The 25,688-nt window shown below is 40.0% G+C and overlaps 1 protein-coding gene across 5 annotated transcripts; it reads right to left on the bottom strand.

The window, feature by feature from the left end:
• Positions 1-2,880: 2,880 nt before the first annotated feature.
• On the bottom strand, positions 2,881-25,433 carry CASP3 (caspase 3). 5 transcript variants are annotated; one of them, XM_045879633.3, is made up of 9 exons: positions 25,310-25,425; positions 20,853-21,000; positions 14,324-14,400; positions 13,385-13,449; positions 11,033-11,157; positions 7,507-7,635; positions 7,001-7,176; positions 6,377-6,497; positions 2,881-4,766 (listed from the first exon to the last, which is right to left on the bottom strand). In XM_045879633.3, the coding sequence occupies exons 3-9, from the start codon at positions 14,384-14,386 to the stop codon at positions 4,537-4,539; spliced, it is 909 nt and encodes a 302-aa protein (XP_045735589.1). In that variant the 5' UTR covers positions 14,387-14,400; positions 20,853-21,000; positions 25,310-25,425; the 3' UTR covers positions 2,881-4,536. The 5 variants fall into 5 exon arrangements, with proteins under 5 accessions (XP_045735589.1, XP_045735591.1, XP_045735588.1 ...); XM_045879635.3 differs by lacking the exon at positions 14,324-14,400; XM_045879632.3 differs by lacking the exon at positions 20,853-21,000 and having other exon boundaries at positions 25,310-25,419.
• Between the last annotated feature and the right edge of the window lie 255 nt (positions 25,434-25,688).

Here is a 25,688-nt window from a genome sequence, read left to right as displayed (position 1 = left end):
ACATCTCAGTTCTTCGGGTATTTTCTTTTTTTTAATTTTAATTACAGGATTATTAACATACAGTGTTATATTAGTTTCAGGTGTACAGTATAGTGATTCAACAAGTCTATTTTTTTTTAAGATTTTATTTATTTATTTGACAGAAAGAGACACAGTGAGAGAGGGAACACAAGCAGGGGGAGTGGGAGAGGGATAAGCAGGCTTCCCGCCGAGCAGGGAGCCCGATGCGGGACTCGATCCCAGGACCCTAGGACCATGACCTGAGCCGAAGGCAGACGCTTAACGACTGAGCCACCCAGGCGCCCAACAAGTCTATACTTTACTCAGTGCTCATCCTAAGTGTGCTCTAATCCCCTTCCCCCATTTCCCTCACCCCCCACCCACCTCCCCACTGGTAACCACCAGTTTGTTCTCTGTAGTTAAGAGTCTGTTTTTTGGTTTGTCTTTTTTTTCTCCCTCTGTTCCTTTGTTTTGTTTCTTAAATTCCACAGACAAGTGAAATCATGTGGTACTTGTTAGGTCTTTTCATTATCAGTGTAGTAAAAGGTAGAGATTCTGGGCATGAAAATTCTTTCATGGATATTTGTTGGCCTGCTTACCATGTGATAATTATAATCATATTGTAAAGGAAAAGGATGGAACGAGTAGAAAAATCAATCAAGAAACTAATACTCTAGTTTGTTCCTTCAACAACAAAACTCTGAGAATTATCTTGGGCTCAAGTTCTAATATTAAGTATGTTATGATTTCTCAATTAATACCTACAGAGATTGACACACAGAAGAAAGTTAACAAGCTAAACAAAGTCACATAACACGGCTTTTGGAAATGTATGGTACCCTCTCCACCCCTCCCTTCTGTACGCATCATGTACAACCCGTGTTCTCATCACTGAGAGAGTTTTGTGCCCCTTTCACCTCCCCTTGATTTAATTTCATTTTTGAAGGCTTGAAAGGTACAATAAAGAGGAGTCATTTACATCAGTGGGTTTTAAAATGGAGCTGGGAGGCCATTAAGGTGGGCCTTATGCACACTCCTCACAGGGTGGAACCATGGACTTTTGCACTGGGCCAAACAGCAAATATTCCCAGGCCTCTGCGGGAGCACCTGCAATTCGGCATATGAATGAAGTTTTGCTCAGTGATAGCCTTCGCAAGCAATTATGGTTAGCCAGGACTAGTTTTCTGTTGCCAACACCAACCAGAATTCTTTGCAAACAACATAGACAAGCATTCCCTTTTGTCTTTAATAAACCCTGACTTCTGTTCCCTAGTGGGTCAAATTTTGGGTTGCCACCTGAATCTGTGCTCCCAAATTGCTATTCTGAGACCCAAAATGAATGTGTTTGTTTGATTCAGTTCTGCTTCTTTTCTCAGTCGACACAGGTAATACATTGACATGGTTCCAAAAAGTCAAAGTCATCTAGAAAAGTGAACAATGTGAAATCTCACTTCCATCCTTGTCCCCATTCACCATTTACATTTTTATTAATTTCTTCTTCTTCTTCTTTTTTTAATCCTCCTGGTGTTTCTTTATGCAAATGCATTCATATCTCCCTCCTCCCTTTTTATGCAAAATACAGCATATTATTATAGTGTTCTGTTTCATCCTTTTCTACTTAATCATACACAGGGGAGATGTTTATCTATCATTTGAGCAGGCTCCTCCTCACTTTTTTACAGCAAATCATGTTCCATTATGTGGACGTATCACAATGTATTTAACCTGCCTTCTCTACAGATGGGTTGCTGCCATTTTTTTAAACCATGAAAACGAGGTTTTGATGAGTGCATAAAATTTTGTACATGTACAGATGTAGGGGTAGTCTGAATTTCAAGAAATGAAGATTGCTACTTCAAAGAATATATAATTGGATAAGTATTGCCAGATTCTCCTCCACAGGGCATTACACCATTTTGCAATCCAACCAGTGGGAGGAGATATTTCCTTGTGTTGCCCACAGAATGATATCTAACTTGAGGACTTCTGTCAATCTGATAGAGGACAGATGATCCCTTAGTTTAATTTGCTTTTTCTCTTATCATGATGGAGATTAAGCTCTTTACCTGAGTGTTAGGGACATTTGGTTTTTCCTTTTCTGTGAACTGTGTTCATGCCCTTGGTCCATTTTTCTACTGAATTGCTGGGTTTTTTTCTTTTTAATATCTCAGACTTCTTTAGATAGTAGGGAGATTAGAATGGGCTGGTTTTCTCAACCCGTTACAGCTTTAAAGAGCCTTAAAAAAGTTATTCATGCCATCCTCTATTCCTTGGAAACAGGAATCCCCTATTCCCAGTTCGGATCATTTAATTTAGTTTTCTGACTTAAGAAGTATTCCATGTTCATTATAGAAACACTGGAAAGAATTTAAAACTACACGTTTGCACTTGTTAAATTCCTTTTCTAAGTACATAAAATAAGGGAACACTTCCCCGGAGGTGGCCACCAGGGGCATCAGTGGTTTGACATGTATGTCCCCTAAGTTCTTTTTCCCCTTCTATTAGCTCTATTGAAAATGTATGTGGTGGAAAATGTTGTCCTTCAGCAATATTCTTTATACTCTGTTACCATTCTGCAAAGCAAGGAAACAAACAAAAACATGGTCATATTTAGGGACTGTGACTGCAGACCTGCTATCCTTCCTGGCATCATGGTCATCTTAGGAACAGGGCCCCAATGACAGGGCCTGGGAAGAAGAGAGCTCTACTCATCCTATTTAGTAATTTGCCATCATCTCAAAATATTTGATTACAGGGTCCTGCTGCATCCTCTTTGGTCCTTCCAAATCAAGCCCCAGCTCTTGGTTAAAACCATTTTTAACTAGAGTTAGTAGCACAATATCAGAAACAAGAACAACAACAAAAACTTGAACATGTTGGTAATTTTAAGTTAAAATTTATATTTGGAAATAAAAATGCGTAACAAAAGTTTACAAAACAGTCACACAGGAACACATCTCAGGATACCATTACATGCCTCATTTACTTAGAAAAAGTTCCATAGGTGAAACAAAGAGTGGTCATTTATAAATGTGAGTTTCTTTCCTTGAGCAAAAGATAGCTCCCGTGAAATGTCAGACTGCAAAACCTGTGAGGCCCCGGGATGCGGTAAGGGCTCAGGGCCTGCCTGAGTGAGGAGGCCTGCAGGCTGGCCTTCCTGGTGGGGGCTGCTTCCCCACGCGCCAGAGGAGGGGCGAGACTGCTGATTGCCAACGTCCTGTGTGCCACAGGCCTTTTTTTCAATGAACAGTATATCGTTATAACCACCATTTTTTGTACCTTTGACCGAAAACTTCAACAGAAAATAACTTAACGTGCTTAGAAATGGTACCATAAAACGTGCTATGGTTTCTGTTGTGACTCTTAGCATCTTTGGAAAATTTCCATCTCAGAAATTTCTGATTTGGTTAGCTTTCTTGGAGATTCCTGCCTTGGTGGTGGTGGGAGGGTGTCATCCTCCAAGCACACTAGTCCGTACGAAAAAACTAGCTAGGGTGCTTTTTCCAAAGCCGGTCTAGGGCTCTGCCCTCATCACAAAGGCTGTGCCCACCTGTGTCTCTGCTCAGGCTCAAACCATCTTCTAGTGATGGAGTGCCCAGCTGATTGATTTACTGTTTCTTCGTGGCATTTCACTGATTATTATGTAAGTTGTATTTTAGGATGTTCCTATAGAATTTCTTCAATTCACGCTGCTATCAGCGTGATCGACAGTTTGAGATGTTTACATAACAGCTCTTCACATATTTTGCTGGTATGTGAAGCTCAAGAGACTGGCTCAGGCACAAAGGACGGGATATGGAAGCTGCTGGATGAGCTGCATTTCAGCACCATGAGGTTCTAACTCTGCCTCCCTCCGTTAACGCTGCATCTAGCTAAATGCCTCGCAAGAGTCAAGGGGATTTGCTCACACTTCCTCTGGTCAAATATTTAGTTTCCTTTTCAATACTAAACATGACTTTTTGTAACAAAGACATGCTTGGGCCAAACATCACAAAACCATGCGCTCAGACAAATGATCAAAAAATACAGTTGACTTATCTCCAAATCCTGATTCTAAAAATCAAGGTAGGTCTTTAAGACCATGACCCTGCCCGGGGAGCTCCACGTTCTAAGATACATTATTCCCCATCATCGTGTCTGTAGTTTGACAAAAACCAGAGTACATACTCTCATATAGGAGCATATCAAGATCATTAATTCATAACTACAATGTTTAACTTCTTCCATGATTACTCAAAAATTCGTAACAGCATCGCTAAAACTTGCTAATTATCAGGGCAGTTAATTTAGAAACATTTCCTCTCACAACAATTGTACCACTATCCATTTTTATTTATTCCTAATTAAATTTGATTTCGACTACCTGATTCTGAGTGTGAGGTAGCCTCATAGTTCTATTGCTTTGAAAGTAGGAGGTTCTAAAGTACCATGTGAAGTATTCGATTAGATTTAAACGAGAGGAAAATATAGGATTGGTTAAACCATTTCCTCACTTGGCATATGAACTTAAAAAAAAACCCAAAAAACCATCCATCTTTAGTGATAAAGATACAGTTCTTTTGTGAGCATAGACACAATACACGGAATCTGTTTCTTTCCATGAAAAGCAGAATCAAGAGAAAAGGACTCAAATTCTGTGGCTACCTTTCGGTTAACCCGGGTAAGAATGTGCATAAATTCAAGCTTGTAAGCATATAGTTTCAGCATCATACAAAGTGACTGGATGAACCAGGATCCATCCTTTGAATTTCGCCAGGAATAGTAACCTACGGGGCAGAACAACAACCGAAGTATCATGAGTATCTGATTTTATAGATTATTACATAATTATAAAGGTAAAAACAAGCACAAACTTCCACAAGCATTACTAGCCATAAAAAAAGGAAATAAACAACACCTCTTGTTTCAGGGGAGATGATGCTGGTACGGGGTGTGGGGGGTGGTTTTGTGCATACACCTCTGCTTTTGGCAAGGAAAAGAGTGTGGACTACCTTCCCCGCTGAATGACGGGGAGCGTTCTTGTCTGGGTTTCCCTTCTCACAGGGAGGAAGAGGGAAACATGCAAAAATGCAGAAGCAAATGTGAAAGAGGCACCATTGTAAGGAGCATGGTGTTGCCATCACATTGATTCATCCAAGAAATCACTTGCTTATGTATGCACACACATTTGCATGTCCTAAACTTGTCTACAAGGCATCCAAATAAAGTACGATGAAGACATGACAGAGTATTCAAAAACTCCAAAAAAGGGAACACAATGTATTCATTGTACATTTTTCAGATTAACTCTTGGATCTATTGCTTCTAATTTGGAAGTACTTTACCTGGAACTGTCTTGAGGTTAAAAAGAAATCATGTTGAGCGTATTTAAAAATGTAACATTCTTTAAAAATACATTTGTCCTCTATTTCCAAACTTTGTGACACCCTGAGTTAGTTGTATAATAAATAAATTGCACGATCAATCAATACTTATTTATAGGAGGACAGGTATAACACAATCACAAAAACGTGGAATAACCTATTTCTTTTCCCTCGTTCCACTTTACCTTCTCACACACTTTTCAGGTTTATTTTTATTATTTCCTATCTTCCAAAGAATTCCTGGAAAACATACCTCTCTCCTATTCTAAGAAGTGGACGAAGCTCTTAGCCGATTACCATGCATATGACAATATAGCACATATTGTACCATTTCACAAGATTACGACTCATTACTCTATATTGCAATATAGTATCCTATCTGGCATTAAGTTCATGAAGGACACTGTGGAAGTATGCTTTCTTATTTTTTTTAATATGTTCAGGTAGACAGCATATAATACATCATTAGTTTCTGATGTAATGTTCAACTATTCATTAGTTACGTTTTTTGTTTGTTTGTTTTAAAGATTTTATTTATTTATTTGAGACAGAGAGAATGAGAGACAGAGAGCATGAGAGGGAGGAGGGTCAGAGGGAGAAGCAGACTCCCCGCCGAGCAGGGGGAGCCCGATGTGGGACTCGATCCCGGGACTCCAGGATCATGACCTGAGCCGAAGGCAGTCGCTCAACCAACTGAGCCATCCAGGCGCCCCATTAGTTACATTTAACACCTAGTTTAACACCTGAAACCATGCGCTCAGACAAATGATCATCCTCACATGTGCCCTCCTTAATACCCATCACCCAGTTACCCCATCCTCCCACTTTCTTATAAATGCACATTTTCCAGCCAAACTTTGCTAAAGACAACTTTCTGACACATCTCTGTCGTTAAGGTACCTAAAATACAGACCAGTTAGCTGTTTATGAATGTCAAAATCTTGGCAGCCTTTGGAACACTTGTTTTGTGTCTAGAATCTCCAGGTAATGTTCGTTATTGGTAACTGTCTTACCAGGGGCTGTAGAATAGGCATACAAGAAGTCTGCTTCAACTGGTATTTTCTGACAGGTCATGTCATCCTCGGTTCCACTGTCTGTCTCAATACCGCAGTCCAGTTCTGTGCCTCGGCAGGCCTAGCGGTTAGAAAATAAGCATTTAAAGGTGCCTGGGTGGCTCAGTTGGTTGCATGTCCGACTCTCGATCTCAGCTCAGGTCTTGACCTCAGGGTCGTGAGTTCAAGCCCTGGGTTGGGCTCCACGCTGGGTGTGGAGATTACTTAAAAAAAAATTTATTAAAAACTGTATGTGTAAATAAACAAAAAAACAAAACAAAAGGGCAAACAACAACAACAAAAAACAAAAACCAAAAAAAAACTGTATGTGTGTATACACATTACTGTTATTTCTAAGAAATGTAAAGGCTGTGTAAAAATGGATGTTAAAATGAGGAATCTTTTTGATACAAGTCTAAAAGGAACATTTATTCTCTATCTTGTAAGTGGTAGCTTAAATGAATAAAAAAGTTACAGCAGTTGAGTAGCTTCAGGGGAAAAAAAGAAATCCATTGGCTAATCCACAAATGAGTAAATTAATCCCTGATTAATCCTCAGTAACCAACCTGTTTAGGTATAGATTACCTGAATAATGAAAAGTTTGGGTTTTCCAGTCAGACTTCGACAATAATCCCCTCTGAAGAAACCTGTTAATTTTTTCAGGTCAATGGGTCCATTTGTTCCAAAAATTATTCCTTCATCCCCATGGCTTAGAAGCACGCAAACAAAACTGCTCCTTTTGCTGTGATCTTCTTTAGAGACTGGAAAAATGTTTACAAGTAAGGAAAATAGACATACAAAAAACCAATACAACTTCATTCACCCATCAATCTCCCATTAAACTGTACAGGAGGAAGATGAAGAAACTTGAGGACAGAACTAAGAGATCATCGAAACCCAATTTGGGGCAGTCAACATACCTCAAGCCACGTTAGGGAGGTGGCATGAATAACTTTTATTTTATGTATATAAAATATGGGATTATATAGAGTATGGTGTCATAGTTCTCGTGCTTTATTATTATAATTACAGCTATACCATAATATAAAATTAGACAATGAAAGTAGGTCACTCTTTTAATTATTTCTTACCACTGTCCATTAATTCCAAAATTTCTTCACATGTGAGATCATTTTTATTCCTGACTTCATATTTCAAGTTTGTGAATGTTTCCCGGAGGTTTGCTGCATCTACATCTGTACCAGATCGAGGTGTCATTCCTTGAAAACAGAAAGGATTACTTATAATTGCATAAAAAAAAAAAAGTAACTGCTCTGAAATAAACTATTCAGCAAGTCACACAATCCACAATAAATTCTTCTTTTCAACTGCTAAGAAAATTCAATGACTTTGATCATGGTAACACAAAGTCTCTTTAGTTTCTTAGCATATAAGACACTTCATAACATAAACTGTATCAGTGTTATGGTCATAAAGATATCTTTCACAGCTGCTTAGATAGTGAAAAACACAACTGAAATGCTTAATGAGAGAAGTCTGGTTAAATAAATTATGATTCATTTACATAATGGAATACTATGTTGCCATTAACATTTCTGTAGACATGGGGTGCCTGGGTGGCTCAGCTGGTTGAGCGTCCGACTCTTGATGTTGGCTCTGGTCATGATCTCAGGGTTGTGGGATCGAGCCCTGCATTGGGCTCCAAGCTTAGCTCAGGGTCTACTTGGGATTCTCTCTCCTTCTGCCCCTCCCCCTGCTCACTCTCTCTGTCTCTCAAATAAATAAATCAATCTTAAAAAAAAATTTCTGTAGACAAAATTTTGCCATGGGAAATGGTCACTGTATTAAAAAAAACTATAAAACGGGCGCCTGGGTGGCTCAGTTGGTTAAGCGACTGCCTTCGGCTCAGGTCATGATCCTGGAGTCCCGGGATCCAGTCCCGCATCGGGCTCCCTGCTCGGCAGGGAGTCTGCTTTGCCCTCTGACCCTATCCCCTCTCATGTGTTCTCTCTCATTCTCTCTCTCTCAAATAAATAAATAAAATCTTTAAAAAAACAAACAAACAAACAAAAAAAACCTATAAAACAATAGGATCCTACTTTTGCTTAAGAAAAAATGGTATATATATACACACATTTCACATACTTAGAGGAAGTGTATTTTTTTGATTCTAAGTTCCCAACAATTTTCAGATCTGTTACTACTTTAATAATATGTTTTCAGAAGCCCCCCCCCCAATCAATGACTACCACATTGATACTGTTCACCAGGCATCCTGCTATGAGTAGTTTCTTCAACCCTTCCAAACACAAGTGAGACAGTGATTGTGACCAGCTTCACTTGTACGAATGTGGGACAAGGAGCACAGAGAAGTTCAGGAACTTGTTGAAAGTAATAAGGCCAGCGTTAGGCTGGTACCCAGGGGTTCTGGGCTTTTGTCCCTCCTTTACGGTACCCTCCACATAAACGTACAGACTGACTATACAGTGCACTCAGATCTAAAAAGGCTAAAGCATTAGGGAGGACACACCTTAGAACTGAGTAAATTATTAACATGTATGAATGGGAAAAAAGACTCAATGTCTGTGCCTACAAAATATCATTGATAGAGCATCTCTGAATAGTGTGACTATGAGTGATTTTAATGTTTTTTTTCTTTTGGTAATCTGTAGTTTCTGAAATTTCTATTATGGCCATACGTAAAGTTTATAAAATTAAAATAAGCCTATCAAAGTTTTGACTTTGGAGAGGCTGAGGACACCATGCAGCTATGTGACAAGGTGAGTGAATTCCAGTCCGGGGTTGTGAGCCATTTAATAGTAGAATAGAAAACATGAGTCAGGAGATCACTGTGAGGACCTGACCTTCACATTTCAAAGCAGAAGAAGAGCTCACTCGAATGCTAAAGCCAGACTCCTGGGTTAAGTATTTTGTTGTTATGGTTGTTAAAGAATAGGTCCCACAATGTAAAATTCTACAGGACGTGGGCATGATAACTTAGCAACATGATGCAGAGTATCTAATGGCTGAAGGTGGCACCTCAGCTTACAGCCAAAAGCAATACAAAGGCTCCCATTCAGAATCAGACACCAATTTTTCCAATTACTCTTTCCTTATAACTAGTCTAACACCAAGCTCTACTTATTATTCCAGTGCAACCTGGATTCTTCTGGCCATTTTTACCACCAGCCCTATGGCCTCCTAAGTTGGATCTGCTGCTTCTAATTTCTTTAATTAAAAATTAAGTCTAGGGGCGCCTAGGTGGCTCAGTCGTTAAGTGTCTGCCTTCGGCTCAGGTCATGATTCCAGGGTCCTGGGATCGAGCCCCACATCGGGCTCCCTGCTCGGCCGGGAGTCTGCTTCTCCCTCTCCCACTCCCCCTGCTTGTGTTCCCCTCTCTCACTGTGTCTCTCTCTGTCAAATAAATAAAAAATCTTTAAAAAAAAAAAAATTAAGTCTAATGTGACCAATATGCCAATTCAAAGAATTATCACAGCATCAATATAAAAATAATGGAGAAATAGCCCAAATGTCCATTCATATGGTAAATTATGCAAATTAAGCAAATGGAATATTATGTAATCATTCAAAGATCTGAAAATTATATAGCAATGAGAAAAATGCTTATATTACATTAAGTGGAACAAGCAGGATAAATTATTGCTTAAATATTATGAATGAAATTAAACTTTGAAAGAAACTGTCAGGAAAAAGAATCAAGTAACACATCAAGATATTAATTAACTTTTTGGGATTGTAAGGGATTTTATTGTTTATATTCTCTAAAAAAAAATGTCTGAACCATATTAGTAGATTCAAGTCACACCCAGTATAGAGACTGAGAAGGGAGATTTGGTGATCAGGCCATGGTGAACCTAAGAGAGCAGTTTCAGTAGAGGTAGAGGTAGAAAACAGAAAACAGATTCTAGAGGGATGGAAAGAAGTGAAGATGGCATGCTAAAGCACATGTTTTCAAAATTTAGAGGAGACAAAAATCAGATCAAAGCTTAAGAGGAAGCAGGGTAAAAGAAAGGTCTCTTTAAGATGGGATTCTGTCATTTTTGTGGGGGAAAAGGAAAAAGTCATTAGAGCAAATGAAGATACAAAGAAGTGAAGCAGTGCAGGAGGTGGATTCAGAGCTCAAACTGGGGGGTGGGGGTGGTCAGACACACCAAGGCCAAGTCCTAGCTCGGCTACTAAATGACCTGTGTGAACTCTGTGTCAGAATTTTAACCTTTCAGCATCCAATAGTGGTTACTTTTCAGAGTTGTTGTAAAAATTAAATGAGATAATACCAATGAGGTGCCTTGCACAGTTCTTGGAAAGAAAAAAATACCACTCCTTATTTGTTGTGATCCCTCTATTAGAATGAAAGAGGGAGCAGAAGGATAAAGAAGCAAGGGTTACACAGAAGTCAGGGCAGAAGAGCCAACATACAGATGGGAGGGAGCTGTTGGAAGAGGGAGAAATTCTGATGATGGGCAGAAGATCAAGAGTTTGTGATAGAGGATGTGTAGGGTCCTGCTCTATCTTTACTCTGTGGCTATTCTGTGTTATCGTTTACTAACTAATAACATCAGTTCCATTTTTCATATTATACCAAACGTAAATGGTATAATATTTGAAGAGGACTAAAAATTACATTAGGATACATACCAGTACTTCTATGAAAGTTCTTATTATTAATTATTATACATAAACCCATTTCAGGATAATCCATTTTATAACTGTTGTCCAAGAACATTCCAGAGTCCACTGATTTGCTTCCATGTAAGATCTTTCTGTTTGGAAATCAAACAACAGTTTACAAAGGCAGAAATGACCAATGCTGCTGTTTACATTAATGCAACTTTTATAACACATAAGAACAGTTCACATTTGTTGAATGAATGTCAGGCTGTGTGCTACAGGCCTTTCCTGATTTAAATTTCATGAGAAACCATTTCACAGATGTGTAAATGAGTGCCCCGAGGCTCAGTGCTGAGGGTTACGCAGACACTGTGTCATACCTGTCCGACTTCAGAGTTCAGGCTTTTGCTCTCTACATTTTACGTTTTCCTCTAAATTTTTACAAAATCTCACCAAATACATTGTATAGTTTAAAATTCTTAAATTTCTTATAACTTGTGAGATATTTATCTCTCAAGGTACGAGTAAGATCTTAAAAATTACCCTGGAAATGAGAGGAAACCAACAAAATACAGATAGGACTCAAAGCATAGTATTTTTCACAATTCCTAAATTGTTCCTTAAACACTACGAGCTGAACAAATTAATAGTTAATACATAGAATCACTGTTGTAAAGAATTGGAAATACTTGTCTGAAAGTCACTTATCCAAAAACCTCTGTTATCTAGACCAGGGTCAAAAAACTTTTTTTCAAGAGAGCCACACATTAAGTATTTGAGGCTCTGTTGAAGCAGCTACTCCATTCTGCTGGTGAAAGTCGCCCAAGACAACGTGTAAAGGAATGTGTGTGACTGTGTTCCAATAAAACTCGACCAAAATAGACCGCAAGCCTGACCCCCGATCTAGGCCAGAGATCAGGACATACCAGGTCTAGGAACAGCCAAACATCAAAACAAAGTCCACGTCCTCATACATTTAACCTGAGTGTATTTCACATTACATACAATTCTAAAAACATTTTTGGAAAAAAATTAAAATAGTAAATTAAAACAGTCAAGGTCAGAAACAATTATATTAACTAAGGTGAAGATCCCCACGTTTTATGGGTGAGAAAATTAATACTCAGAAAGTATTAATACTCAGTGACTTGTTGAAGATCATATAGATCACAGATAGCAATAGGAGAGCTACACGCCTGATGCAGGGCAGAGACTCAAAAAGCCGAGGGACACGAAGATAACTTATCATCGGATAAAAACAGACCTAAATCTGTTTTGGGCTCCCATGCAATTTGCTATTAAATTATATTCTGTATGATATGAAAAGGTAGGAAATTTTATAAATCACTTAAAAGGTTTAAAAAAAAAAGACCCCAAACTTTCTTAAAAGAGATTGTATTTCAAAAGTTTAGTTTCTAATAAATCTCCTTACCTAAACAGACACTGCTAAACCTTTATTGGTAACCTGTTAATCGTTCTGTAATACTTTTGTTTAGTACTAAGATCACTAAATAATTACTATTATTTTTGTCCAAAATAATAATACTGGGTCTCAGGAGAAACTTTCTAGAATTAAAAGCTCCACAAGAGATCCCAAGTGGATAATGACATGAATTACACGAAGGGTGTTTGCATTTTATCTTTTTCCTTTCTCCATCATCTGGTTAGGGGAAGCATTATTAAGCAAAGTACTGCAAAGAGGAAGACGGAAAAACAAAGGGTACAAGATCATCTAAAATCAGTCAATTCTTCCCCAGACTCAGAATTGGCATTTCATTTTAGCCTTAAAACTCATAAATAGGGGCGCCTGGGTGGCTCAGTTGGTTAAGCGTCTGCCTTCAGCTCAGGTCATGATCCCAGGGTTCTGGGGTCGAGTCCCACATCAGGCTCCTTGCTTAGCGGGGAGCCTGCTGCTCCCCCTGCTTGTGCTCTCTCTCTCTGGCAAATAAATAAATAAAATCTTAAGAAACAACAATAACAACAACAACTCAGAAATAGACAGAAAGCCAAAAATCTCCTGCAAACACAAAAGCTCTCATCCTGCAGACGGATTTAGGGAGGCACAGAAGCACCCAGACTTGCGAGTTCTGCCTCTTCTGTAGCGTCCTTCTGCTTCCAGGTCGGAGATTCTGACTGTGGCTCGGGCACTATACCTCATCTTTCCCTCCATCCTCTCCACAGTTTCGTGAAAGTTTGATTTTAAAGACAAGATTCGGGGAGAATAAGTTAACATGTGCAAAAGCCACGCAGCTGTTGAGGTAAGAAGTCAGCTGGTTCTCTCTGGTTTGAAAGCCCTTTCTGCTTCCCTATTCCTTAAAGTTTGCTGTATTACATACACATCTTTCCCTGATTATAAAGGATAGCATTAGAAATACTCACGTTTCTGAATTTTTAATGGATTTTGCATCCACTGAGTGTTCAGTGTTCTCCATGGATACTTCTAACTGGAATATAAAGAAGACAGAAGTTAATCCGTCATTAGGAGACCATGCATTATATTAATTATTCCAATGATTATTTCTCTAAATTAATGCTTTATATGACATTTTCAATTGGCATTACCACTCCTCGCCCAGCTTCACCTCTCTTGTTAAAGGTTTTGGTGAGTCAAACCTAGGAGCAATAATCCTTTCCAAAAGTATGTGTAATGTAGTCCATTTCTTTCTCTCTCTCTTTTTTTAAGTGAGCTTTGAAGTTCATATAGTGTACAGGTAAGAAGCATGCAGCTTGATAAATTTTTACATTTATCCACTCCCAACCAGATCAAGACACAGATTGCAACTTGTTTCTCTTGCAACAGATCAGGTCATTCATTGCTAAGAACTCAGCCTTCCAACTCAGCATAGTCAAAACAAAACCCAGAAACTTCCCATCACAATCGTACACCTCACACAATACTATGCTACAATGCTTTAGATTCTCAAGAGATCCAGCACCAGGAAGTTCCAAACCTCCATATAATTTTTACTCTGAAACTGGGCTTGAGAATTCCAACTTCTCATCTAGCGTCGTGGAATGTCCAGGGACACCTGGAAGTGAGAACTAAAGTTTCTGCTTTCGTTCTTCCATCAGACAATTCCAGTGGACCTGACATGGTGAGCCGGTCCTTACAACTGGAGGAGCTACCACTTATGGGGCACTTATTATACAGCAGGCACTGAGCTAGGCATCTTATCTTTTCTCTTCCCAACACTCCTGAAAGTCAGGAAACCCTACTTCTCGTGATTAAATGACTTTGTCCACAGTCACAGAGCTAAGTGACTCAGGCGCTCTCCTTCCCACTCTGCTCTGCTGCCTCTGAAGAAGCCAGTTCCTTACTACTTGTCTTCCGGAGTTCTCCCATGTCTTCTCTGGCCTTCCAGAAGTAAAGGTACTTCCCATGGCAATCTGCCTCCCTAAATAAAAAGAGAAAAACAAGTCCAAAAATTCTTGACTTCCTCCAGCCTCTAGAAGCCCTGGCGATCTAAAAAATTTGAATCGAAAGACAACTTTAACCTGACTCGTATGCTAAGATCAGAAATCGTAAAAGAATATACAAGCCCATCAACAGGACTCACCCAATCACAAAAGCCTTTATAAAAAGTCCTAGCCTTCCTCCCCATTTTTAAATTTAAAAAATTGTGATAAAACATACATAAATCTACCATCTTAACTATTTTAAGCGTACAACTCAGTGACATTAAGTATAGTTACATTGGTGCATAATTATCACCACCATCCATCTCTAAACTTACTTTTTCATCTTCTCCCAAACTGAAAATCCCTACCAAAGCCCACCCTCTTCCAAGCCCAAAGCTAAGGAGACCTCTTTTATTCTCCAAAACTAAGTTCTTTCCTGCCTTCTCCCTGAATAGCGTGCAAGCCTATGGTGCGAAAAGATGGAGACAAGAATATGGAGGAAGGGAAGCATCACCATTTCAATTCAACCACAGAGGAGAGCAGTGTTTTACTTTCTCTCAAAGCCAGTCTTTGTTTTGCTTTTCTAACAAAGACTCTTTGCTTTTCTACCATCTTGTTTCCTATAGGCTTTCTAGAAAACCAAGGGAGGATGGTGAATACAACTGGGATGAACCATCTTTTAGTCAGTAAGCAAATACTTAATGAGCACATGCTTTGTACCAGGTACCAGTGTAGACACCAAGACAGAGTGGAAGGCAAGACAAAGTTCTGACCCTCAAACTTTCATCCTAGAAAGGAAGAATAATTACAAATTGATAGTAAGATTTCTGACACTAATTGGGACTATGAAGAGAAGAAAACAGAATAAAGTAATGGGGAGACTGGGAGTATGAGCTACTTTAGCTAAGGTGGTTGGGAAAGACATCTCTCAGGTGACGTTTACATCGAGATCTAAATGACATAGAGGCTATCTTTGCCAGGAAGGACCAACAAGTACAAAGTCCCTGAAAAAGTTTGGTGTATTCATGGTACAGAAAGAAGACTACTTTGACTAGTGCATGGTAAAAGAAGGGAAGGCATAAAGAGAGATGAAGTAGGGAAGGTGAGATCACACAGGGCCCTCAGGAGCTGAGAGCAGCTTTGGTTTTATTCTGGTTGCAAGGAGAAACCATTGGTGTGTTTTAAGCAGAGAGGGACGGCATGCTTTAAAAAGATCACTCTGGCTGCGGAGTGAAGAATCAACTGTGGAAGATTGGAGTAGAAGCACACAGGACAATGGAAAGCCTTATAGAATAGTTCTGGAAAGAGATGATGGTGGCTTAGATTACAGTTGATAATTGGAAATAGGTAGTTAAGAGTCTGGAACTCAGGGAGAGATCAGCGCTAGAGATACACGGGGCACTCTGGTATTTACAGGCCAGCACGAGACTGAGAGAGGTGACTGAAACGGGTTGTGGGGCGGGGGGGTTGGTAGGGGTCGGTCAGATGAATGTGGTATACCAAAGCATGCAGAAGTCTTTCAAAGAGTGTTCCATGCTTTAAATATTGCTAAGAGGTCAAGTCAGTTAAGGACAGACCACTGGCTTTGGCAAGAAGGTCATGGGTATAGTGGGGATTATCAGGAAAAATTGTCCAACACCTGGAAATGGGCAAAATGGGCAAAAGAAATTATTGTATATCATTTCAGCATGGTGCTGGGCGTGGTCTAGAGGAATCTTGAGGATTAGTTGACTTTATAGAGTCTTTTTTTTTTAAGTTTTTATTTAAATTCTAGTTAGTTAACATATAGTGTAATATTGGTACCAGGAGTAGAAGTCAGTGATCGATCACTTACATACAACACCCACTGCTCATCACAAGTGCCCTCCTTAATACCCATACCCATTTAGCCCATCCCCCACACACCTCCCCATCAGCAACCCTTCTGTTCTCTATAGATAAGAGTCTCTTGTGGTTTGCCTTTCTCTCTCTTTCCTCCCCCCTCCATGTTTTGTTTCTTAAATTCCACATATGAGTGGAATCATATGGCATTTGTCTTTCTGACTTATTTCACTTAGCATAATACACTCCAGCTCCATCCATGTCATTGCAAATGGCAAGATTTCATTCTTTTTAATGGTTACTATTCCGTTATATATATATATGGCATATCTTCTTTATCCATTCATCAGTCGATGGACATTTGAGCTCTTTCCATAATTTGGCTATTGTTGATAATGCTGCTATAGACATCAGGGTGCAGGAGCCCTGTTGAATCAGTATTTTTGTATCTTTGGGGTAAATACTTAGTAGTGCAATTGCTGGGTCATAGGGTAGTTCTATTTTTAACTTTTGAGGAATCTCCATACTGTTTTTGAGTGGCTGCACTAGTTTGCATTACCACCAACAGTGTAAGAAGGTTCCCCTTTCTCCACATCCTTGCCAACACCTGTTGTTTCTTGAGTTGTAATTTTAGCCATTCTACAGGTGTGAGGTGGTCTCTATCTTGGTTTTGATTTGTATTTCCCTGATGACTGATGTTGAGACACATGTCTTTTCATGTGTCTGTTAGCCATCTGAATGTCTATTCGTGTCTTCTGTCCATTTCTTTACTGGATTATTTGGTTTTTGGGTATTCAGTTTGATAAACTCTTTATGAATTTTGGATACTAACCCTTTATCTGACCTTGTAATGACTAGGTTATTTTACAACTCTGTAGGAAATTAAGTCATAGAAAATGGATAGCCATGCTAATGATTCTTGCCTATAGCAACAAAAATGAATTTTGTCTTTTAATGATGCAATTGATTTTCGACCTATAGAAAAATGACCCTTCCAAATTACCTTTCACTGCCCCGTAGGATATTAACCAGTTCCACTTCTATTAGCAAATTCATATCCTTATACCCAACCATCTATGTTTGTTCTTCAAATTCTCCTTTGAACTGGTCTTAATATCTTACTGGTTCTATTATTTAATTAAATATCTGACACATTTATTCTACATTTACACAACAGCCAAGTGTTAGACTTTTCAAACATTATAGTTTAAAAGGATCAATGTTGCTGCAGTGGGTTGGGGAGAAAATGGGAGAACAAAAATGAGTAAAGATAATACCAGTGAGCAAGCAGTTTTGCAGGGAAGGCGAAAGGAGAAATGGAATAGGAGCTGGAGGGGGACGAGAGGTAGAGATTTCTTGCTTTGTTTGGTTTTAAAGATGGGCCATAGAAGGCTTGCTTTCATGCTGATGAGAACGATCTATGGAAAGTGAGAAATTAATAAGGCAAGAGGAGAGAAAGTTTGCGAATCTAGCTCACATATTGAAAAGCATCGGTCTCAGCTAAGAACAAGTGAGGGTTCGTCCCCCCATAAGGAGAAGGAGGGCAAACTATTGGGGCACAACAGGTGAAGGAGGGTGAATGTGATGGAAGGAGGATGAGGTACTTCTTATAAGATTGTTCCTATTTTCTCTATATTTAGAAGATAAACTATGAGACATGAATCCCAAAACGTCTGAGGTGTACTTTCGTGGGTATTTACCCATGTATTGTAACCAAGTAATACCAAAAACCAATCACACACAATGCTAGCAGAAGTGTGGGAGATAGGCATTCTCATACTCTACTGGAAGGGGCATAAATTGGTATTATCTCTTGAAAATGATATCTCTTGATATGTCCTCCTATCCCTCAGTAAGAGCTTAGAAGTTTGATCCGGTAAAATTACACTTCTAAGAATGCAGCCTAAAAAATAGCCCCAGGGGTTGGGAGAGAGGAGGAAAAGGGAAGGAGGGAAGAGGAGAATATTGAGAATTGAGAATAGTTAAGTTGTGGTATATCCATACATTGGTTAATACAGCTATAAAACTTTTTAAAAGAACTTACCAACTATATATGAAATGCTTATAAGGCAAAGTAAAAATAGGTTATAAAGTTGTATAAAATAATATAATCTCAATTAAACACAAGAAAAAGATCCAAAGTAATTATCCAGCATCTTTACATATTAACCTATCTTTTAACAGTGGCTGTCTCTGGGTGATGGATTACTGGCAACTTATTTACTCCTTGATATTTCCCTATATTTTCTACAACATCTGTATTGTTTTTAAATTTAGAAAATAGTAACAAAGATTATCTTATAAAATAATATCTATCAGCAAGGATAGATTGCATCAACCAGGACTGTGTGGTCAATTTCAACTCTCAGCCCTGTTTCAAGAGTGATAAAAACAGGGGAACGCTACTACTATGAAAGTAGCAATCTTTCCTTGGCTGCTCTGTACCATGTCCTAGTCTCCCTCTTTTTCTTTCTCTTTTGTTTCACACATACAACAAACATAGATCAGGTACAAGAAACCTCAAACGTTCTTGAACCATAAATATAGAGACCAAATTGCCCCGTGCATGTCAATTCTAACTGGGCAGACTAAAATGCAAAATAATTATCCATCTGTGGTTGAAAAACAAAGTTGTGGTTAATTTGATGAATTGAGAGAATAGAGTGGCTAACAATTCTCAAACCAAAGGCAAATACATAATAAGTGATTTACTGTTATTATATTACAATCCATAAGAAAATAATATTATCTATGTTTCAAGATTTTATGGCCAGCCTGTAGTAAATCTGGAGTGAAAAGAGAGTGGGAAAGAAGACTTAATAAAAATAGAAATTTCTAAAGCTGAACCTGGAGCTCCCACCAGTGTCCTTTCTGGCCCGTGTTTGCCTCAAATTGGCCCTGTGAATGGGTTTTTCCAAATGTAGGGTGTTGAGGACCCCATGATGGGTTCCCACATGACTGAGGCCTTTAAGATCTCTTGTCAAACACTTCTGCAAACAGTGTCGTGATTCTTAGACTGAAATAGTAACTTCTAACAACCTTTTATCTCTTGCCAACAATAAAGCTATGGGATGAAACTATTTTATCCTTATAGATAGTTTAATTTTTTTTTTTTTTTGTGATGAGTACTGGGTGTTACACGCAACTAATGAATCGTTGAACACTACATCAAAAACTAATGATGTATTGTATGTTGGCTAATTGAATAAAAAAAAAAGAAAGTTTAAATTTAAATAGTGATCTGCTTTCCAGAATTTTAAAATATTTGGCTTCTTCGCTCATATCAATGTTAAGATTTCATCTAAATAATAGGTGACTTTTAAGTAGTCACTTCCTTTTCATGTATTTATTGAACTTTAACCAAATCATTTTTAATAGTTAAGAAAGTTTTCATATAGATCAAGCCTAATAAAAGTGATTGTAATTTAATGATATCTGATATTAGGCATGAGATGGACGATTTTGTTTCAGTAAGGTAGTTGGTGGCTGAAAGGAAAAAATGGGAGTTCTTTGGAATGGGATTTAAAACAGTGTCTTATACTATTCGATAAGGATTTCTCAGGAACACATACTATAACGTGTTCCATTGCTTTCTTTATCAGTATCTGAACCATATATATTGCAACAGTATCAGCTGACCTTCATACACTATCACGAACTTATATAATGGTAAATAAAATCCTCATTGCATCAGACATGTGCACATTTGCTCTCTCCTTGTCACCATCTGCTTTTTCCACATGAAAACACCACATCCCCACTCTTGGGAGAGGGCTTTGGTTCTTGCAACTTACTAACGTGTCACACTTAGCATTACCTCACCTCCATTAGCTAATGCCGGGCTGAATACAAATTATTCTGGGGATGGTGATCTCATCTTAGAAGAATAAAAAAAATATCCCTCAAGGGAAATATTTAACGCTCTAAGAGGTAACAGGAGTTTATGTCTTAGAACATTTTCATTTGACCAAACATAAATGGGAAAAGCATACCAAAAGGGTTTAAAAAATATATCCTAGCACAGCAATGAACTTAACACTAATTGTTTCTTACTGTATTGATATATATAATTCTTTCCATCAATTCAGGATGCTGCTGATTATAAAGTACATTTCTGAACATTAGATCCTGGAGAAATTTTAATAGACCAATTGGCATTAGATGGCAATTTGAACTTGGGTCTTAGACTCACCTCTCTAGTTCCTAGACCCCTTTAACACTTGCCAGTAAAGCTGCTCCACACAAATCTTCAAAAACTAAAAGAAGGTTGTCAGTATAAATGTACTGTCACTCTAAAATAGATATTTAAACATTTCATGCTGTTTTCCTAAACAAGTGAAAAGTTGTAACGTTTTCCTATTTATATTCTAGTTAGCCAACTAAAGGGACCATTGTATATTGCAATAATCCAGTAAAGCAGAATAGATGATCTACAGTGAAGGCAGCAGAATGAAAATTAATTTCTAAAACTGAAATTTCTATATGAAGTTATAAAGTGTTAAAAATTAAAAAGCCCACAAAACCCTGTTATTAAAAATGAATAGTTTAAAAGCATGCCTATGGTAAAGATTTCAAAATAAGATATTAAATTAGTATCAACAGTTTGCCAGATTCCTACTCCACTAACCTGTCCCGCAGCAGTAGGCTGTTCCTAGGGCCTGTCCTAATAGGAAACTGAGGTAAAGGATAAAGCCTGGTCTCAAAAGGGTTTGAAATCTCCAAATGTGACATCAGAATGAATACTGCTCACTTATGAATCATCTCCATGAATCTATCTAAAAAAAAAAAAAAAAATTACAAGTAAAGATTTACCAGAACACATAGCCAGAGAAAAGGCCAAAGAATCAAAATGTCTTATGTGATTTGAGGGTTGTGTACAAGTGTCCCGTAACAATAGTTCCTCTTGATGATGTCTCGTCTGGGCTAGACTCTGAGCCAAAAGGTACTTTTGCTTACTTAGGTATGCATTTATTATTTACTTATGTGTTTCTGGCTAGTCCTTCCAGTGATGGTCTGAGACATAATGATCCCCATTTTACAGTTCAGCTGACTGAGGCTCAGAGCAGTTAAGTAACTTACGGGGCAGAGCCAGCACTCAAACCAGGATCTGTCTGCCTTGCGAGGGCAGAGTCCCACTCCTCAACATGACTTACTACCTTATGGGAGGGGTAATAGTCTCTCTACTTTCAATAAAGGAAACTAAAATCCATAACCTAGAAGCTCTAATTAAGATGAGACAGAGAGCATAAATAACATGACAGAAACTGACAGCAGAGACACTGAAATAGTATAAAGTGCACTTACTGTAATTAATGAACAAAATAGGAATGACACTTACGGTGTTTTTGATGCCACTGGGTAATCTACTTCTAAAAGCAAAGTATCTGGTTTTATGTTATTAAGACATTTTCTATATGCCTGTAAAGTAAAGGTGAAGCCTTTCCATCATGACTTCTGGGAAGGCTATACTTTTGCCAAAGAGCTTGAAAAACATCAGGATTGTATTTATGACCTATTAGAGAGGACAAAATCTTAAAAGCAGTCACATATCCAGATTCAGCAAGTGAAACAGAAAGAGCAGACTTTTCACAATAGTTTGGATAAGAACAGATTTCAGCTGTAATGTACTAGAGGTTTTATTGAAATTCTTTCCCATCTGGTCTCTGAATTTCTCCGGGGAATTAGAAGAATCACCAAATTGGATATTGGTGATTGGACCAATATCGTTGAGCCTGGTAGTCAATCTCTTAATATGTACTTTGTAATTAAGGTGAAAACACACTGAGCAGCAAGTGAAATGAAATACAGAGTAAACTGAACAAAGTTTAGTGGTGCCATACAAACAGATCAAACCATTCTTTCCTTTTCTCTGGAAGGGCCCCAGGACCAGGAAGACAGGCTGAAATTGTTCCCCACTGTCCAAAGCCATATTTTGTATAAAATAAATGTAGAATGAAGGATCTTGGATGCCATTTATAGAAACTACAGATAACCTACAGGGCCTCCTCCCTTCCGCTCAGGACCACTCCTCTGTAGAAGGAGATTCTGGTTTACAGCCACCTGATTAAAGAAATTCCGCCTACCAGAGAAGGTTTGAAACTGGGAAAAGTCTGAGTTGGTATTTATTCATTTGTCATTTGCGCTGTAATAATTTACTGAACTGTGTGCAGAGTACTGCAGTAAACCTGAGTGTCCGGAGTGATGGTTAGAGCCATGGATCCTATCCCTGTGTGGGACTCACACCTGTACTCCCTTTTTCAAAAGTGGCTCCACAAGGCAGATGCCACACAGTGCTCAGTAGGGATCAGAGAATTTTATCTTACTCTACCCTAATTCGAAAAGCTCTATAAGCAATTTGCAGGCAAGAATGAAATAGGCAGAGAAATAACATCATATAGTTACAAAGCATAGTCAACAGACATCTCATTTTATCCTCACAACAACCCTATGAGGTGTGTATATGATTTATGCTTAATTTATGAATGAGCTGGTAAGTGGCACCCTTGGGACTTGGCCTTGAGTGGTCTGGCAACAAAGTACCTGTTCCCCTCCATTATATATGCTACATCTGTACAAAACATTATCTAACAGTCTAAAAATTCCCACCTCTTTTTTGGGACCCAAACACCAGTGCTTCCCATATTTGAGGCAGAATTTAAAGATCTAATAGTAGGCACCAAAATTGTTTTAAAGCCGTACATGAAAATAGACTGCTTGTTAGCACTGAAGGGGGATGAAGCAGTAGATTGTGTTAAATTGGGTTTGAAAGCAAAACAGTAAAGAAACATTGTAATTGCCTGTATCAGATAACATGTCAGTCTCTTAAAATGGCAGGAAGTAAGGCCTTTTTTAAAGAGAGCAAAAGCAAATCTGATTTAATTAGGTACAATGTTGTTGTTTTACTGTGAACAGGTTTTATTGCCACACTCCAATAAATTGTTCGTTCATTAAAACACATTCTAACTTGGGGCACCTGGGTGGCTCAGTTGGTTAAGCGTCTGCCTTCGGCTCGGGTCGTGATCCCAGGGTCCTGGGATCGAGCCCCGCATCGGGCTCCCTGCTCGGCGGGGAGCCTGCTTCTCCCTCTCCTCCCCACTCATGCTCTCTGTCACTATCTCTGACTTTCTCAAATAAATAAATAAAATCTTAATAAATAAATAAATAAATAAATAAAACACATTCTAACTTTCAAAGCCTTCTTTTGCAAAAGAGCAAGGCAAAACCAAAGCTCCAACATCAGGTTGTGACAGGGATGACTTAAGCTTTACATTTCATTCTTGGAGATCATCTAACTCCAACACAAAGTGGCTGAGCACATTTTGATGCAGGCTGGTCTAACCACTTTGCTTAGCACCTGTTACTATCCTGCATATTCATATTGTCACAGCAACTCCATATTTCACTTCTGCCATTTCTTTCTAATTCACATCTTTTAATTATAATTTGCTAAGTAAACCTAAAATAGGTTTAGTTTTTCAGATAGGGCATAATTATTAAAAAGCATAATGCTGTAGTATGGCCATTACTTGTGCCAAGCCCGATATACGGGAAAAAACAATAAGGAACAACAAGGTAACAAGATAAACATAGTCCCTCATGGAATTTGCTTACAGACTAGTAGGGAAGATAGTAGGGAAGTAAACAAGCAACTGCAAAGCATATGCCATTTGCTTTTTATGGAATGCAGGATGCAAAAGGAACTCATCATAGAAAACTTAACCTTGAAGTACTTAATGAGAACAGAAACCTAAGTGGGAGTTCCTCAAGCAAATGTGATGTAATGAAGGGAGAGAGGGAATGCAGAGTGTTCCAGGAAGAGAACAGGTATGAAGATCAGCCTGGCTGTTCAGTAAGTGAAATGGTGGTATAACGAAAGATAAGATGGGGAGGGGACCACGGCGCCAAACTAGGCTTGGCTTTGTTAGCCTTGTTAAGGGATTGGGTTTGTCCTATGGGCAAAGGAACAGCCTTCTAGAATTCTATTTTATAAAGATCACTCAGCTTGTGCTGTGAAGAATGGAATGGAGGGCAGGGGGACGGGTCTGGAAGTATGGAGGCCAATGAGGACTGCTGCAGCTAGGTGAGAGCCTAGGGTGGTTCTCAAAAATGGAGAGAAGTGGACAGAGCTCATGGGTATTTAGGAGGTCCAGGTGGCTTGATGGCTAACTGGGGAAGGAACAGGGAGAGGTAGCTGAGAAGGCTGGTTTGGGGCTTGGATGCCACTTACTAAGTACAGGGACATAGGCAGCTTCTGCATGGCTTGAGAACAGACCCACTGAAATCAAGAGTGACAAAGTGTGAGAAAGGCACGCTTTTCAACATGCCCTGAGGGGATCTCAAAGCGGCTCCTAGGTGACTTTGGCTACAGATACTAAATCACAGGGAAGAGCTGCAAGGATTCAAGGAAGCCTGCAGGTCTGAAAAGGAAATAGAATTCAATGCTTGAAATTTACTTCTCTGGAAAATTGAGCCACACAGTCAACCCGAAAAAATCTAGACCCGACAGAGAAAGCAGCAGAGACTAAACCCTCTTCCAGTAATAGGAGGATCAGTCCGCGCCTCTCAGCAGCACCAGGCTTGCCTCCAGCCCTCTCGGGGCACCGTTTTTTGGCGCCGATCATCCGCTCCACTCTTCCCGATCCAAACGTCAGCCCAAGGTCCCGGCCACTCTCACTTCCCAAGCACCCCGCTGCCTTCGGCTTCGGCTCCGGCTCCAACCCCCTATTCCCACCCCCGGGTCCAGACTCTCCTGCCATCCGGCCTCGACGCTCCCGGACCGGCCTCTCGATCCTCCAGTCCTCCGGGCTCCGCATCTCCAGCCAGATCTCCGTTCCCTGGCCTCCACATCCCCTGGTGTCCCCCACCCGCCTCGGGTCTCTCGCTATGCAGGCTTCAGTGCAAGTTCTCGCACCCGTCTTGGTGCGATAACAAAGGATCCGCCGCAAGGACCGTGCCCACGTCCTCCTCCCCGGAACAGCTGCAGGCCGGGGCAGGGTGCCGGGGCGGGCGCAGGGCTTGGGAGGATGAAAAGAGCGGCCCAGGGTTGACGGGGCCGCTGCGGGAAGGGCGGATGGCAGCACTCACCGCACAGCCTCCAAACAGCCACGACTCCTCTCGCACCGGTTAGACTTCCCAAACCGCAGGCCCCAGCCCGCAGCCCTAAAAGGTGTGCTCCCGGGAGGCCCCGCCCCCGCTAGCCCCGCCCCGGGCCCGCCCCCGCGCTCTCGTCCCGGCGAGGACCTGTCCCTCCAGCCCCAGCGCTCTCCCGCTCCCGCCGCCCCTACGCCGCTGCCTCATAGGCCCGGCGCACTCCTCTCCCCGCCCCCGCCGCCCCATGCTGCTCCCTCAAAGGACGGCGCACTCCTCTCCCCGCCCCCCGTCGCCCCAGCCGCCCCCTCATAGGCCCTGCGCACTCTTCTCCCCGCCCCCGCCGCCCCAGCCGCCCCCTCATAGGCCCTGCGCA

Source organism: Mirounga angustirostris, unplaced genomic scaffold (genome assembly GCF_029215605.1).
Source record: "Mirounga angustirostris isolate CCGP_5_RB_7025 unplaced genomic scaffold, mMirAng1.0.hap1 SCAF_2, whole genome shotgun sequence".
In the NCBI taxonomy this organism is placed as follows: Eukaryota; Metazoa; Chordata; class Mammalia; order Carnivora; family Phocidae; genus Mirounga; species Mirounga angustirostris.
The sequence above is the reverse complement of the archived record's forward strand: the minus strand, read 5'-3'. Positions and strand labels throughout refer to the sequence as shown.